This window comes from Sus scrofa, chromosome 4 (assembly GCF_000003025.6).
Source record: "Sus scrofa isolate TJ Tabasco breed Duroc chromosome 4, Sscrofa11.1, whole genome shotgun sequence".
Classification (NCBI taxonomy): Eukaryota; Metazoa; Chordata; class Mammalia; order Artiodactyla; family Suidae; genus Sus; species Sus scrofa.
Window position 1 is genome coordinate 111,579,942 of NC_010446.5, and position 13,223 is coordinate 111,593,164.

General features: G+C 44.9%; 1 protein-coding gene across 1 annotated transcript in view; it reads left to right on the forward strand.

Annotated features, from left to right (window-relative positions):
- SLC25A24 (solute carrier family 25 member 24) overlaps positions 245 to 13,223 on the forward strand; it is a 52,205-nt gene continuing 39,226 nt past the window's right edge. Inside the window, 1 exon segment of the mRNA NM_001199363.1 lies at positions 245 to 427. Coding sequence (NP_001186292.1) covers positions 245 to 427 — 183 coding nt within the window.

Sequence of the window (13,223 nt, forward strand, 5' to 3'; positions counted from 1 at the left end):
TCCTGCCCGCGCGGGGCAGCGCCAGGCCCGTCCCCCGACCTCTCCCGGAGGCCGGCTTGGGGCGAGCTCCTCCCCGAGCAGCGGCGGGAGCGGCCACTCCCTGTGCGCGGAGCCGGGTGGGGCCTCGACTCCTCAGCCTGCAGCGCCTGCGGCGCCGCGAGTCCCTGGCCTTCAGGCCTCGCGCGCGGGCAGCCCTCGGCTCCCCGGACCTCCCTCGGCTGGGCCGGCCCGTGCCTCCGGGACCATGCTGCGCTGGCTGCGGGGCTTCGTGCTGCCCGCGGCGGCCTGCCAGGACGCCGAGCCGCCGACGCGCTACGAGACCCTCTTCCAGAAGCTGGACCGCAACGGGGACGGCGTGGTGGACATCCGCGAGCTGCAGGAGGGGCTCAAGAGCCTGGGCATCCCCCTGGGCCAGGACGCCGAGGAGGTGGGTCGCTGCCCGGCGGGCGCCGCGCGGGGGCCGGGAGGGCGGCGGCCCGCGGCTCTGCAGGAAGAAGCTGGAACTGTGGCTTCCAGCCCGCGCGACGCGGTTCAGAGGCTCGGGAGCGGGACCGCGGCCGGGTACCCGGAACGGATGCGAGGCAGGATCTGAAAGGCTACCGGTGTTTTTCCAAAAAAAAAAAAAAAAAAGGTGCAGTAGACACAGTCGCTTACAGTTTGAAATCCCATACTGAATACTTTTGTCTGAACGCATCCCCAGGCCTTTTTACGCCTTTGCAAAAAATTTAACCCTCCCCATCCCCAGCCTTTGCAAATATTTAATCAAGTTTCTTAGCTCTCGCTCTTTAGTGGGTCCCACGTTCTGTGAAAAGGCTCACACTCTGTAGCTCTTCGAAATTGCTTTACTGCTCCAGATAGTTTTGTGTTCTGTTTCAGAACTGTTTGAAAAGCAAAGGTGTGTTTCTCCCAACTTCCTGTTGAAGAGATGTAGCATTGCCTTGTTGAAGACACTCTTAATGCCCAAACTGCGTAAAGCTGAAGGGTTGGCCGATCGATGAGCAATTTCAGCTCCTCTGAGTCATTTTAATTGTGTCTCTGAGGTCCAGCCCCTATCGGGGGTGGAGATCCTTGGAACCTCTCCAACCCACTGAAACATAAGAGGACACTCCAGCCTTCTCTGTCCCAAGAGGGAAAGTGATTAAGCTGCAAGAGCCAACAACTGTTTTATGGTAGTTATATTTTAAGCTACTCACTTCAGTGGTTACAGGGCTCTTACTATTTCTTCGTGAGTCACATTTAGTAAGTTACAACTTTTAGGAAACAGCCCATTTTGTCCAAGGCTCATAATACTCATTTCTCATTTTGAGTTCTCACTGTACCTGTAGTTATGGTCTCTGTTTTATTCCTGTTATCTCTCGACGCCTTCAATCTTGCAAATCTTTTTTTTTGTCAATCACTTTCCCCCCTTCAGTCTTTGTCTACTTTATTCATACATTGAAAGTACCAACTCTCAGTACTTTTTGCTGATTGTTTCTCATTATTATTATTTTTTAAATGGGAGATGCAACATTTATTTCAGGTTCTCTCTCTTTTTCTTTTTTGCCACACCCATAGCATGTGGAAATTCCCAGGCCAAGGATGGAACCTGTGCCACAGCAGAGAAAATGCTGGAGCCTTAGCCCCTTAGGCCATCAGAGAAACTCCCCGTTTCTGTTTTTTAAAATTTCTTTCATTAACTTCTGTTTATTTCCTTCTACTTTCTCTGTGTTTACTCATTTGCCTGTTTTTTCATTTCTTGAGTTGAACACTTGATCCATTAATTTTGAGCTACAGTAGCCTTTTAATCACTTCTTTAGCTACATCCCATATGTTTGTGTTTTTGTTGTAATACTTTGCTCCAAGGATTTTCTAATTTTCAATATGATTTACTCTTTGACCCAGGAATTACTTAAATATGTGCTTTAAATTTGCAAATATTTGTTTCTTTGATTAGTTTTTTTTTTGAAAATGAGAATAGAAAAACCTCTGGCAAGATTAAGAAAAACAGAGAACTCAAAATTGTAAATAAAAAATGTTTTTAGTTTTCCAAAAGTTTGATAAGAACAAATATAAAATTAGTTTTATATAACCGTGTGTATGCAAAAATGTAGAACAGAATAGCATATATTTATCACTGTATGTGTGCATTTATACATAGACATAAAACGTATTTTATATATGAATACACATACATGTCACTCTATGCTCCTAGCAGATATTATTAACTATTCCAAACACTCTTTTTTGACTGATTCATTCTTCAATAAAAAGTTAATATGGTTACTTCTGGATGGTAGGATTAAGTTAACTTTTTACTTTTTTCTTGACAATTTTTATTTCATTTCAGTTTTTTTTTTTTAGTTGATCACATTATTATTTTTATGATTCGGAAAAATAGGGCTTATTTATTTATTTTTTAATAAATATCACCTCCTCTGGAGTGAGCTCTTCTGGTCTGCCCTCTGTAGACGAGTTGATCACACTCTACTCTGTATAAGAACCTTGTCTCACATATCACGACGGCCAGAATTTTCAGAAGGTATTATTTTTATCTATTGGCTGTGCCTGCCACTAAGACCAAACGTCTTAGGATGAGGATCATGTCTCCAAGTACAGTGACATAAAAAAGATTGAAGACATTGATTGGAAATGCCCTAAACGAGGCAGTGGCTCATTTGAAATAATCAAAGAAAAAAGGGGAAAAAATTGAAAGCGGTTGTTAGTCCTTTTATATCTAGCACGTGTAGGACAAGAAAACCAAAAATTATCGTGTTGCAAGATGGTCTTTTTTTAGAGCAGTTTTTGATTTACAGCCAAATCGGGAGGAAGGTACAGAGATTTGCCCATATCCCCGCCCAGACACATCACATACATAGCCTTCCTTGTTGGGAACATCATTCACCGGAATGGTACTTTTTTGTTTGAACCAAGGATGAACATATATTGACCTTAGGGTTCACTGTTGACCTTAGGGTTGTATTTTCTGTGGGTTCAGATAGATGTATGACATGCATCTATAATTTTTTTTTGGCTGTACCCACAGCATATGGAAGTTCCTGGGCCAGGGATCAAATCCAAGCTGCTGCTGTGACCTATACCATGTAGCAATGTTAGATCCTTACCCCACTGCATTGGGCTGGGGGTCGAACCCTTGTCTCCCCAGTGACCTGAGCCATTGCCAGGTCCTTAACCTGCTGTACCATAGTGGGAACTCTGACATGTATCTATATTCTTAATATCAGACAGAGTATTTTTACTGCCCTAAGACTCCTCTGTGCTCTATCTATTCACTCCCACTCTCCAGTCACTTTTTATGTTTCCATAGTTTTGCCAAATAAACATCTATTTACATGCTTAATGAACTTGTAAGGAAATAAGAAAAAATCTAGTCAAACCGCTTGAGTTTAAATCATGTTTCTGCCTCTTAAAATTTTGGGCAGTTTTAAGAATCTCTCTAGCTTCAGTTTCCTCATCTGTAGCAGAGGTAATATTGGTACTTATAGGGTTATTGTGAGGAATAAATGAGTTAAAATATGTGAAGTTCTTAGAATAATGCCTTGTGCCTAATGAACAATCAGTGAACTACTAGCCTTGAAATTATCTAATACTGTTACTGCAGTCAATTCTGAAAGAGAAGTGTTAAAATCTCCTTTATGATTGTAGATTTACTAACGTTTCTTTATAGTTCTGTCAATTTTTCCCTTTTGTGTTTTAAAAAAAAGGCTATGTAGTAGACTGTACTATTGGTGTGTTCAAATTTAGCAAATTTATCTTCCTAGTGAACTGTTCCTTTTGTCTTTTTCTTGCCTATCCTTATAGCCTGGCCCCCCCCCCCCCAATATTTTCTGAATGCCTGAGTCATTGCACTAGCCGTGGTGTTCCCTCAAACAGGTCATTTTCCCAAGTCACCCTGGGAAATCTTCAGCATCTAGGCTCCTGCTTTGGAAAGGCACCATCCTTACCCCATGTTCTACTCAGGGCTCTTTGCCTGCTGGGTGGTGAGTGAGCCAGTTCCCAAAGCCTATTTTCCTGCCTCCTACCTCGGACCACTCCTGGTGCTAACTGTGTCATTTTTGGTCCTCCTAGGAACAGAAATCCAGATGGGGAGTTCCCACTGTGGTGTAATGGGTTAATGATCTGGCTTGTCTCTGTGGCATTGCTGGTTGGTTTGATCCCAGCCCGGTGCAGTGCGTTAAGGGTTGACAGCTGTGGTGTAGGTTGCAGATGAGGCTCAGATTTGATCCCTGGCCCCGGGAACTTCCATATGCCAGGGGTGCAGCTGAAAAAGGAAAAAAAAAATAAAAAGAAAAATCCATATGATATTGGGTGTGCAAAAGAAGGATGAGGGAGAGGAAAAGGAGTGAGCTGAGGGAGTCTTCAGACCATGATGCACATCTAACCCCTGTTAGAAGAGTGCAAGAAAGGAGACCTAGGAGGAACTTCAGGCCAAAGTATAGTTCTCAGAAAGTCTCCACTAGGCTGTTGGGGAGTGGCCGAGGGAGGGCTGTTAGGGGAGTCCTGCGGTGGCTGCTCAGTGCTGCTGCCCTGCTCTGCTAGTCATTGGTTGGAACAGCCCAGCCCATTGGCTGTTCACATGCTCGGTGTGAGTGCTGCAGCGGGTTCAGAGGTCTAAAGGTGTGGCAGTTTGTGTCACCTCTGCTCCCACAGTAGGTACCCTTGTGGGGTGGTCTGACCCTCCACTCGTGGCCCAAAGATCTGGGAAGTGGTCCCTCGGTGTTCAGAGCCTCTCTCCCTCAGGGAGGTCAGTGGGACAAACCACTGTCCCCATTGCTTCCCTTCCCCACTGGTACTCATTTCCCTTCTTGATCGTCTAGTTTAAATTCCACTCACACTCAGCTGGAATCTCTGCAGGTCTCTGTGGCTTGCCTGGTGGTGGGACCCAAATCTTCCTTCCTGTGGGGGCTGAGCTTCCAGGCCAGTGTTGCTGCATGTGCCTCTTTGCGGTTATAACCGGTCAGGGGGGCATCAGATGGCATCCCTGGTGTCCATCTAGATCCCCTGAATTCCATAAACATTCTCCGTGGTGCAGAAGCAGCCCAGCCTCCTGCTGATCAGGGCCAATTTACACCTATGAAGAGCATGACTGCTTTTTTTGCCTGTTGGCCCCTGGACTCAAGGAGTTCCAAATGTTCAGGTGGCAGTTATAGCTTGTGGTTCAGTGGAACCTTTAATGTGTCTCCTGGCAAGAGCATGTCCTGTTCGGAGACCAGAAATGAACCATGCAGAGCCCAGAGTTATGGGACAGAAAGCACAAGTCCCCAGTGAGTCCTTGGGAGTGCTGGTAAGTGGGGATGCACCACCTCTTGGCTCTTGGACTCATGTACTCTTCCTTTTGGGGCACAGAGCCACGTGGTAGAGGTCTTGGATATCATGTATGTCCTGCATCCGGAGGGGTGGCAACCATCGTGGCCGAATATTGTCTCCTGGGTGTGCTTGCTGTGCTTGCAGCAGGCCATTCCTGCATTCTGTGAGGCTGGCTGCTTCTGGCTGGTATGGTATTAGGGGGCCAGTGGATCCCTTGGTCTCCAGACCACGTCATACCTCTTCTACTGTGAAAGGGATCCCCCGGTCAGATGCTTCGTTATGTGGGGATTTCATGCCTGTGGATCAAGCATTCTGTAAGCCCCCAGAGAGTGGTGCTGTCTGAGCCTTTGAGGGCAGGAAGGGGAAACCACTACCTTCCTTTGAGAAAGAGCCAGTACCTCTTCCATGACAGGAGTGCCCAATATAACTGACTTTCTTTTGAGGAACCAGTTGGTCTTCTTGAGGAATAGGGCCGTCAGGGCCAGATCATGAAAGGCATGGCAACCAGCAGGTTGAATTTTTTTTTTTTTTTGCCACACCTGTGGTGTATGGAAGTTCCCTAATCAGGGATTGAATCCGAGTCTCAGCTGTGACCTACGCCAGATTGAATTTTTCTTATATGAGTGATGGGAGTACTTGGGAGGTTTTATGCAAGAGGGGCCACAGGCAGACTTAGGATGTAGGAGGATCCTGGTGGCTGTGTGGAAAACAGATGGAGGGAGAGAGGGAGTGGAGGCAAGCCTGGGAAACGGTAGCCAGTGAAGTACTTGGAAGTAGGATCACCTGGTTAGTCTTTCCAGGGAAAACTCAGAGCCATAGGTCAAGGGTTTACATAATGTCGAGGACTGGGGAGATTATCCCAATACTAGCGTTTCTAGAAGTGAGAACTATAGGTGACACTTCAAGGGAAGCTTTCAAGATCATTTACGTCTAAAACAAATACTCAGTGTGAACTCTATAGATTTCCATCTGACTTGATCTCCTGTCCATGATGCCAAGATTTTCTAATGAATTCAGCATTTAGAAGAGAGGAAATTTCTGTTTAAGTTCCTGTAGGCCTTAGATGGAAAGAATGTGGAGTATAAATGAGACTAGACTGTAGAAAATAGGCATAAGGAATGTAATAATTTAGGAATATGATAAGGAATACAATAACTAATCAATGCAAAGTGTTCCACAATTATCCAGGGGAGGGAAGAGACTTGAAGGCAAATCCTGAGACAAAGTTAAGAACTGGCTGGACGTGACCTTGCTTTGGTTTCTTCTGAATGGTTTCTTCTGAGTGGTTCCAACTTCTTTCATATGAATGACCTCTCTTTTCCATGTGCTTCCAGATCTCCTCATTATGAAATTAGTGTTTTAGAAGAGACAAAATTCCCTCAAAGTTCTCCCCTGGGACTCAGGAATTGAGAATATGGAATTAAGAGTAGAAGGTAATTTAAGGAACAAGGAGATAGAATAGCTATCACAAATTCTCCCATAACAATCTAGTAATCCTATTTGCTGTTTAGAGTATTTTCCATTTTTTCTCTTCTTCATTCCCCTCTTCCTCCTCCCCCTTGTTTGTCTGTTTATCAGAGTCCACGTTAGAATATTCTAGAAGACAGCCCCAGAGTTTGGATGTCATTTGAGGTACTCTGAGGAAAAAAAGTTCAGGACATCAAAGAGTAGAAGAAATAACCTGAATTTTAATTTACTGAAATGGAAGTCAGAAAAATAAACTGATAGTGAAGAGTCAGCAGTTTTAGCTGTAAGTATGCTTATTTTGGTTCAATTTAGGCTTGGAAAATTCTGGAATAGTGAGGACTAAAAAAAAAAAAAATCTGGATTTAGAATTAAGGCAAGGAAATGAAAAAAGGGCATCTTGACCAACAGGATTTTTTTTTTTTTTTATTCCTCTGAAATCTTGAAATCATTTAGTGGCAACTCTTTTATTAATATGTGGAGGAAAAAGGGGACAGACTGTAGAGTCTGAGGGTATTCTTGTACCCGAATTTACACCTAGCTGACCTAACAGACGGGTGTTCCGTTAGCCTGGGGACTCATAGGCAATTTAAATGTTGTCTACAACTTTGAAATGGGGGAAAAAAAAAAAAATTAGAGTCCCTTCAGTGGACTACTAGGTGTTACATAGCGCCCCCTTCTGGATTGTCTGCTCTTCTTGGGGTTTACCTCTTTCATTGTCTTTGAACTTGTACCGTCTTAGCATTCCTGACTGCCTGTATTTGTCTGTCTGTGCTTGATCCTCCTTTGAATTTATTGCAGTATCTTATTAGTTACCTCAGTAAGCAATAAGTTACATAAAAATTGTCGTGTAGACGATTAAAAAAAGACAAGTTGTTTGCTGTATAGTCACAGGCGCAAAGCCTGACTGTAATTTTCTTGAGAGAGACTAGGACTCGTAGAGCTGAAAGGATGACCCAGGAGCCAGAAGGGAGGCAGCATGCTCAAGAGTTCCATACCTGGCGTGAAGTGACCACGTGACCTTGGTCAAGTCATTTAATCCCTTGCTTTGCTTTACTTAGTCTTAAAATACAAATCTTTCACACCTCCTGGACAGAGGTTTTGTAGATCATGTGTGACTAGACAGGAACGTTCATATAGGAACCTTTACCATTTGGCATCGCATGTACTAGATGGTGAATTCCTTGATGACCTTGTGTCCCATTGGGTATATTGAATGTACGCCGAAGGACTAGGTAGTGTTGGAGGATTAGTTGGACTGGGTAATCCGATTTAAAGGCTCTTCTAACTTGTATATTCTATGATTTTTTTTTTCATTCTGTCTTTAGATTCACAACTACAGATGAAATACGGCCACATACAAAAATAGTAGCTTAGCAAATGCTTATTGCTTTGAATGGAATTTCTTTTTGGGGTTTCCATCCCTAAGAGGATTTCTCTGTTAAGAATGAGGATTGATTCCATTAGCATTTCAGGTGTCAGAAACTTCATTATTAAAGGAAATACAATCTAAGTCATAGAGGTTCATTTTAAGGCATCCTAACAGACAGATTACGGTGTAAGAAAATCAGTGGAATTCCAACTACATTCATGCCCAGTGCTCTAAAATATGTGACATCTAGGAGTTCCCTTCGTGGCTCAGCGGTTAATGAACCCAACTAGGATCCATGAGGATGCAGGTTTGATTCCTGGCCTTGCTCAGTGGGTTAAGGATCCCGAGTTGCCGTGAGCTGTGGTGTAGGTTGCAGGTTCGGCTCAGACCCTACTTTGCTGTGGCTGTGGTGTAGGCTGGCGGCTATAGCTCCTATTAGACCCCTAGCCTGGGAACCTCCGTATGTTGCCGGTGTGGCCCTGAAAAGCAAAAATAAAAATAAAAAATAAAAAATAAATGTAACATCTGTATCTTTTGTGTTTTCTCCTGACTTATGTTAATGCAAGAAGTCCTTACTAAATAAACCCCCCTTTCCATCTTGGCAGCAGTCTACCTTTTTAGTCTCCTTTCCAAACCGCCAGCATTCTGTGTCCCTGACCAGGCCACAGCCATGTGCATTTATCCCTGTATTTTCTTCTGCTTGGCATTCTCCCTTCTCCTTTTCTGCCTGGTAAATTATTACCCATCATTTGAGGCGTCAGCTTACATTTATAATTTTACTCTAGCTTAGTCAGAATTATTGCCCTTATCAGGACTCCAGTAAAGCCATTTGACAATAAATAAGCTTCTCCAAGACAATATTCGGTAAGTGTGCTGCTCACCTCCTTTTGACCACTCTGAGTTCCAAAATCTTATCTTTTTAAGGGTCACATGGGGGCCCCTAAGATGTCTATACTTGACATGATCTGTGAGAACAACAGAAGGATTTGTCGAGAAAGTTTGAAGACTCACTCTGAAAGGTGCACCACTGTATCTGCTACATTAACTGGTTTAGTTTGTGTAGTGGTTATTATGGTCTGTGGAGTCAGTCAGACCAGGGTGCAAATGTTTTCACCATTTTGCCACCCTTGTGACCTTGTGTAAACCATTTAATGCCCGGAAACCTCAAATGTAAACTAGAAATGGTGAGAGCTACCCAATAGCCAGCACGTATGTTAAATTCATTCAGTTAGTGTTTTTTTTTTTTTTTTTTTTTTTTTTTTTTTTTTTTTTGCTATTTCTTTGGGCCGCTCCCGCGGCATATGGAGGTTCCCAGGCTAGGGGTCGAATCGGATCTGTAGCCGCCGGCCTACGCCAGAGCCACAGCAACGCGGGATCCGAGCCGCATCTACAACCTACACCACAGCTCACGGCAACGCCAGATCCTTAACCCACTGAGCAAGGGCAGGGACCGAACCCGCAACCTCATGGTTCCTAGTCGGATTCGTTAACCACTGCGCCACGACGGGAACTCCCGAGTTAGTGTTTTTGAATAGTGCCAGACACTGTTCAATGAACTGGGGCTGTAGTGGTGAACAAGGTAGACAGGGCCCCTCAACTGTGTTTTCAAAACTTTCCCTAGAAGAGGGAAAGTGTCTGATGGGTGAGTGAAGAATAACTAATAAGCAAATAATGAATGTTTTTAAAAAGTAGAAGGCGCTTTATCAGAAATAGTTGCCTTTTAGCTAGAGGAGAAGCTCAGCTCTGACTTGCTCTGTCCTGTTGGGTCCATAAAATGCTGTCAGTCTATTTTCCGTATTCCGAAGTCTGGCCGTGACTTCTCTCTTTTCTACTTGGTTCTGTAGACTCTTGTGCCTGCCTGGTGTCTGTCTTCTATGACTCTTTGTGACTGCTTGCATTCTTTGCAGTGCCCGCAGAAGCACCATGCCCGTAGACTGTAAAATTCTCTCCGGTGGGAGAATTCCTTGTTGATTGGGCCACTGCATGTCTTGTGAAACAGCATTAGCTGTTGCCTCTGCTCACCAGCTCTGGGGGGGAATGTTTATTGTGAAGCCTGCAGTAGTATTGTGGCTGACCATGACACAATCTCCTCCTGGCAAACCCATGGGTAGTTCAAGGACATGGGATGGTCCTCCTTGTGTTGTTGGTACTTGACATGATGAGTGAATAGAGCAAGAGCTGGAAGATAATGGTTTGATTAGAGTTTTTTTATGAACTAAGTTTTTTGGGGAGCAGTTTCAGGTTCACAGCAAAATTAAGAGGAAGGTAGAGAGATTTCCCATATCGCCCCTGCCCCCGCACATGCACAGCCTTCTCCATGATCAACATCTGGCACCCAGTGGTACATTTGCTACCACTGATGGGCCTTCATTGACATGTCACCCCAAGTGCATAGTATACTTTAGGGTTCACTCTCGGTGTTGTATATTCTCTGCATTTGGACAAATGTATAATGATGTGTATTCATTTTTATAGTATCATACTTGTTCACTGCCCTAAAAACCCTCTCTGCTCTGCCTTGTCACTCTTCCACTCATTTCCCCAACCCCCCTGATGCCTTTATTGTCTCTATAGTTCTGCCTTTTCCAGAAAGTGACATAGCTGCAATCGTACAGTATGTAGCCTTTCCAGACTGGCTTATTTCATTTAGTAATGCATTAAGATTCCTCCATATCTTTCAATGGCTCGATAGTTCATTTCTTTCTAGAACTGAATAATGTTCCATTACCTGGATGTACCACAGTTTAGGAACCCATTCACCAAGGAATGAAGGACATCTTGTTTGTTTCCAATTTTGGCAATGACAAACAAAGCTGCTACAAACATTTGCGTGCAGGTTTTCATGTGGACATACAGTTTCATCTCCTTTGGGTAGAGGGGCATGAGTGAGGGATTCTGTGTGTTTAGTGTGTTTAGCTTTGTAAGAAATTGTCAAACTGTCTTCCAAAGTGTGCCATTTTGCGTTCCCACCAGCATGAGAGTTCTCATTACTCTATAAGGATTTTAATATTCAACTTTTTAAAGAATACTCCATGTTTAGAAAAATATGCAAAAAGTGGAGTTTTAACTGTGAAAGGGCACTTCCACGTTTCCAGTGGATCTGTGTGTGGGACCACAGGTGTGTGTATAGAGAATCCAGAACTCTCTGTGGTTCTGGAAGGCGGTGATTAAGAAGCCCTCACAGACTTCGTGCGTGAGTATCTCCTGACTTTTCCTTGGACCCCAGTTGACTTAACTTCTGCCTGCTTTGCGATGAACCTCCTAAGGCTGCTGCCAATCTGCAGGGATGGAGCTGGGACTCTTTTTGTTGAGAGCCTTGCCCTGGAGCCACCTCCGATGCTGGGGGAAGATAAGGAACAGGAAGGAGGAGGGGGTCACAGAAGGAGAGGCTCAGGGGGGCAGATCTTCATTCGGGTCCCAGATTTCATTACAGCAATTCCCAAGTGGCTCCACTTTAGAAGAATTCTTTGAAAGGTGTAAGTAAACAACTTGAAAAGAGAGTGTTCCCCCCCCCCAGTCATTATGGCCCCCAGTCCATGTCTCAATACTCCCCTACCCACTTTTCTCTAGAGACAGACTTGTGTCCTTCAGGAAGCTTCTGAAAGGCTCTCCCTGGAGTGAAGTGGGAATCAGGGGGTCTGATCGGCTGACCTGGGAGTGAGGCTGGAACCCCAGGGCCTCCTACTCCAGGCCTGGCCCCCAGCACCGCCTGCACCCAGGGTTCCCAGCGCTCCATGTGCCTCTGTGCTGGAGCCCTTGCGAGGTGCGGTGCCCTTCCTGATCCATCCCTGGTGGAGGGGCTTTGTTTGGCTTGGGTAGCGCAGAGGGGACTGCTCTTTGGTCTCTTCCACCTCGTCCTGCAGTGGGCAGGGATCCCCGTCCTCCCTCTTACTTCCACCTCTGCGAGACTCACCAGGGTCGCAGCGTGGACCATCCGCATCGCTCTTGCTGCTGGGGACGCCGTCTATGAAGAACTGTTGATACCTGGACCATGATAAAGCTGGGACCCTGGACATCCTTGAACTTGAGGAAGGCCTGCACGATGTAGGGGTCATTCAGGATGAAGGGAAGGTGGGCCTCAGTGGGGCTGTGCTGGGAGAGGTGTTAGGTCTGGGAAGCAGAGACGGGTAAGGCCAGATGTACACATTTCCCAGCCTGACCTGGGCCCCGCTATAGTCTTCAGGTCAATTACCGACATTACTGTATTAAGAACAACTAGTATTTCTCTCGAGCATTTTCCTCATTTTCTCCCTGGCTGTAATAAAACTTGCAAAGTCATACTGCCCTCAAGATGTTGACGGCAACCTTGCTTTTTTGGAGTCACTTGTTCAGCATTCTCATCTGTTATTAGCAGCCTAGATGGGCATCTAAGCCAGAGAGGACTGGCAGAATCACTGTGTGTTTTGGGAGTTGTGTGGTAGTTGGAAGTTCTCTGATAGTGTATATTTTGTTTTCTGCTCCTGGAAGGAGGGCAGTCCGTCTGAGTGGCTTCTACTCTGGGGGTTTCACCCGTGCTGACATTTCCTCATAGCAGCTTTAATGATCTGACTTTTAGGGAATGAGCTTGGGGATTGTTTCCTTTGCACATCTTTCTTTTTCCCAGAAACCTGGATTACAGGCTCCTTCTCAGCATGCAGTGCCTCATGCCTATTTCTATCAGTGTATTCCCAAGTTATTTTCTGTTCAGAAATTATTACGGCAGGTAACTGTCACTTTGCAATTATATTTGCTCTTTGGACGTCTAGCTCCACAGACCGGGAGATCCATGAGGGTTAAGGACTGGCAAATTCATTTCAGATTATTGGCACTTCATGCTCAAAAAACTGTCAGTTGAGTTCTGTCATGTTAAGAGTCAGTAAACTCTTCCTATTAACTGTGTAAAGTTTGGGAATCTTTATTTTAATCATTCACTCAGTCATGGATCAGTTGTATTTGGAGAACATTCCATACGCCAAGCACTGCGTCATGGGCTCCTCGTTTATAACATCAGAAGCTTGGATGGGATGTTGTCTGTGGACCAGGCTAGTCCAAAATATTACCTCTGTAAAGTTCACTTGGTTTTTAAAATTGCACTTTTACTTTG